Source organism: Nicotiana tomentosiformis, chromosome 8 (assembly GCF_000390325.3).
Source record: "Nicotiana tomentosiformis chromosome 8, ASM39032v3, whole genome shotgun sequence".
Taxonomy (NCBI): Eukaryota; Viridiplantae; Streptophyta; class Magnoliopsida; order Solanales; family Solanaceae; genus Nicotiana; species Nicotiana tomentosiformis.
In genome coordinates this window covers 46559946-46563860 of record NC_090819.1, presented here as the reverse complement: position 1 = coordinate 46563860, position 3915 = coordinate 46559946, and the positions used below count along the sequence as shown (strand labels likewise).

General features: G+C 44.2%; 1 protein-coding gene across 1 annotated transcript; it reads left to right on the top strand.

Moving 5' to 3' along the window:
* Positions 1-2026: 2026 nt before the first annotated feature.
* LOC138897412 (uncharacterized) lies at positions 2027-2503 on the top strand. Its single transcript, XM_070183379.1, has one exon. The coding sequence runs from the start codon at positions 2027-2029 to the stop codon at positions 2501-2503; it is 477 nt and encodes a 158-aa protein (XP_070039480.1).
* Positions 2504-3915: the final 1412 nt, after the last annotated feature.

The following is a 3915-nucleotide window of genomic DNA, read 5'->3' as shown; positions in this document are numbered from 1 at the left end:
TATTCCCAATACAAGGAAAAAGGATTCACACTCGCTTAGCTATGTTTACTAAGACCCTAATGGAAGGAAATGAGGGACAGACTTACACTATTGTCCCAATGATCGTAGCGGAGACATACCGAGCCTTGGACTGTTGCAAGAAAGGATATAGGCATTTTGAGGGTTGCCATCTGTTACTGCAAATATGGCTATTGGAACATCTTCAAAGGGGACAATACTGTCAAGAATTTCCGTGGCAACCATGGAATGACCACATAGCTTTTCACCATCCGAAAAGAATGACTTTTATCCCGGATAGGTTTGCACAACCAGGAAACGCTGTGGGCTGGGTACACTTCTTTAGCAATTTGACTGACGACAAGGTCCATTGGATGTTCGAGTGCTTCCCTACTAGCGAATTCATCATCTAGTGCTAATCGGATTAAGGGGTATCTATCCTTATGCTCCTATCAGAGTCATAAGGCAAGCTGGGAGAAAATAGGTTATACCACAAGTTTCCAAAATGGTTCATTACAAAGCAGATTTCCAAGGGAATGTCATTCCATTCAAGTTCGAGGCACAGCACATGTGGAATCAAACGATTATTGTGAAGCAAGATACCATCGATCCAGACAGGTATCATGCCGGCCATGTGTACTTCTACACATCATGGTTGATCGATGACATAGTAGGATAGGTCAAGCCAGGGGTTGATTTGAGGAATAGGGTCATAGACGACGATGCTGAAGCGCAAGTCAAATACAGGAGGTTGCGCCAAAGGGTCTTTGAATCTGAGGCTAAGCATTTGGAACAACATAAATTGGACATGGAAGCAATCAATGAATGGAGGGGAATCGCTACTAAATCAACAGAAAGATTGGAGTATTTGGAGCTGGGTTTGATGGAACTTGAGGGAAAGATGAGGAAAAGGGTCTCGGATTGTCAGAACACAGAGGGCAATAAAGGAGGACATCTAGTAAGGGTATATCTGCTATTAGACATGCGTGACCTGGGGAATCTGATTGACGGGGCTAAGAAAGCCAAGCTTGGAGAAGGTCCCTCTGGGACCAAGTAGATTAGAGGTGATGTTTTCTAGATTCGTTTTAGAATTTGATTGTAGTAAGGCAAATGCAACTAGTGACTCTTTATAATTATCGTCGTTTTAGTAAAGATTTAGTCTATTTATCATATTAATGAAATGATGCAGTTATCCGCATTGAGTTTTTCTCAAAATCTATATGTCGCTAGGCCTACCTCGGGCACGATGAGGTCCCCAAATTAGGATGTGAATTCAGAAATACGTGTTTAAATATCGTAAATATCCTTTTAATACTCTTTACTGACTTGTTTACCTTTTGTTTTTCTTTTCTTTGTTTATTCCCATCCCGTAAGGTTGTTTTGTGCATACTGGCATCATCGGCACATCATACCAGATATAGAGGTCCTCCACCTCCTCCTCCTCCAAGCGATCCAAAGAACAAAGGAAAGGCTAAGATGGATGATCTGAGCGGTATCAGGAAAGATAACGCTACACATGCATAGAATGTTGAAACTTCGGATGGTCGGGGTACTCCGGCACAGAACGACTAATTTTGCGATTAGAGCAAAAGATACTGGAGTTACAACGGGAACTTGAGCAGGTCTGTAACCTGGCAAACCTTTCCCTTACACTGAATGTTCCGAACATCAACCAACAAAACGCCCAAAACTCAACACCTCCTCAAAACACACAAAACCAGCACCCGCAAAATTCTCCCGCACCTCATCAATATGCCACGCCTCCCCAAAATCTTAATCCTCCACTAGCACCAACTCCTCCACAGCATCATCATGATCCGACCTAGTACCCACAAACTACCATATACCACACTCCTCAGAATGCACCACAGCCTACTCCTGACCCGCAAAACTCAACCAATGACCACCATTACGCCCAGATTCCCGGAGTCCACCAAAGCAATCCCATATATGTGGAAACCGTACCCCACACCCCAAACAGACCCTATACATACCCGAATCCGCCGAGAAGGACCTTCTCATCAAGAACATGGTAGAGGAACTCAAGAAACTTACCGGCAGGGTTCAAAATGTCAAAGGGGGCAAAGGCGTTGAGGGTTTGAATTATGATGATTTGTGTATTCTGCGGGACGAAGAACTGCCAGAGGGTTATAAACCTCCCAAGTTTGAAATGTTCGACGGAAATGGTGATCCGAAAGTGCACTTGAGAAAGTATTGTGACAAGCTTGTAGGAGTTGGCAGGGATAAAAGAATCCGCATGAAGCTATTCATGAGAAGCCTTACTGGAGACGCCCTATCTTGGTACATCAGTCAGAACCCAAAGAAATGGGCCAATTGGGTAAGCATGGCATCAGATTTCATGGATCGGTTCAGGTTTAACACAGAAAACACACCAGACGTTTTCTACATTCAAAATCTCAAGAAGAAGCCAACAAAAACTTTCCGCAAGTATGCTACTCGGTGGAGGTCTGAAGCTGCAAAAGTGAGGCCAGCGCTGGAAGAATAACAGATTAATAAGTTCTTCATCAGAGCTCAGGACCCGCAATACTACGAAAGATTGATGGTTATTGAAAACCATAAATTTTCTGATATCATCAAGTTGGGAGAGAGAATGGAAGAAGGGATCAAAAGTGGAATGGTGACATATTTTGAAGCACTCCAAGCCACAAATAAGGCCATGCAGTCAGGAGGTATCTCCAAGAAGAAAGAAGTAGGTGCAGTAATGGTAGCCCGAGGTCCGAAATCTTCTCTGACATACCAAACACCTCCACCCACATATCAGCCTTCACCTCCCAGATACCGACAACCTGTCACCACTTACCATACCTATAACACCCAACCCGCATACTACCACTCACCACCAGCCCGCCAAAACTACCATAAAACTAGACCAAATTTTGACGGCAGACCACCTAGACAATACACCCCAATTGCTGAACCTATAGACCAACTGTACGAGAGACTGAAGGTTGCCGGTTATATCACTCCCATTCCCGTTATCGCCATGGAAAATTCCTCCCAATGGGTCAATCCAAATAAGACATGTGCATATCATTCGCACATGAAAGGTCATACTATTGATGAGTGTCGTACTTTGAAGGATAAGATTCAGACATTAATCGACACCAAAGTCATACAGGCAAAGGAGGTTGCGCCCAATGTCCGTAACAATCCTCTCCCGGATCATATGGGCGGAGGGGTAAACATGATAGAGACCGATAAAGAATGGGACTCAGAGGGGTCAATTGGACTCATTCGAGAAGGGGATAGTTCTAAAACATCTCCAGTCACTCTCACACCTATCATGGTACAAACGCAGGCACCAATTGAAGTTGAGGTAGTTGCACCAACTCCGTTTGAGGTTGAAGTAACAACACCCTTCACCGTGATGGTAGCACCTACACCATCTTATTAGTCTAATGCTATAACATGGGGTTATGTTGCAGAAGCAAGAAGGAAAGGAAAGGGGAAAATGGAAGAAACTGGTGCAGCACAAGGTATGACCAGAACTGGTAGGGTTTACATGCCCGAGCATTTGGGGGGAACAAGTAAAGAAGCCGCTTCCAGGCAGCCCATCATTGATACCGGACCGGATGATCTTTGGAGAAAGGTGCAAGCAAGGGAGTATTCTGTGGTTGATTAGTTGAACAAAACCCCTGCTCAAATATCCATTCTATCACTACTGCAGAATTCTGAGGCACACAGGAATGCGTTGATGAAAGTGTTGAAAGAGGCTTATGTACCCAATAACATTACCAGTGGAGAGATGGCCAATATGATAGGACAAGTGTTGGAAAGCCACAAGATCGCTTTTCATGAAGACGAGCTACCACCAGAAGGACTAGGTCACAATAGAGCACTAGATATCACAGTGCAGTTTGAGGATAATTTCATTGCCAGAGTCCTGATAGATGGGGG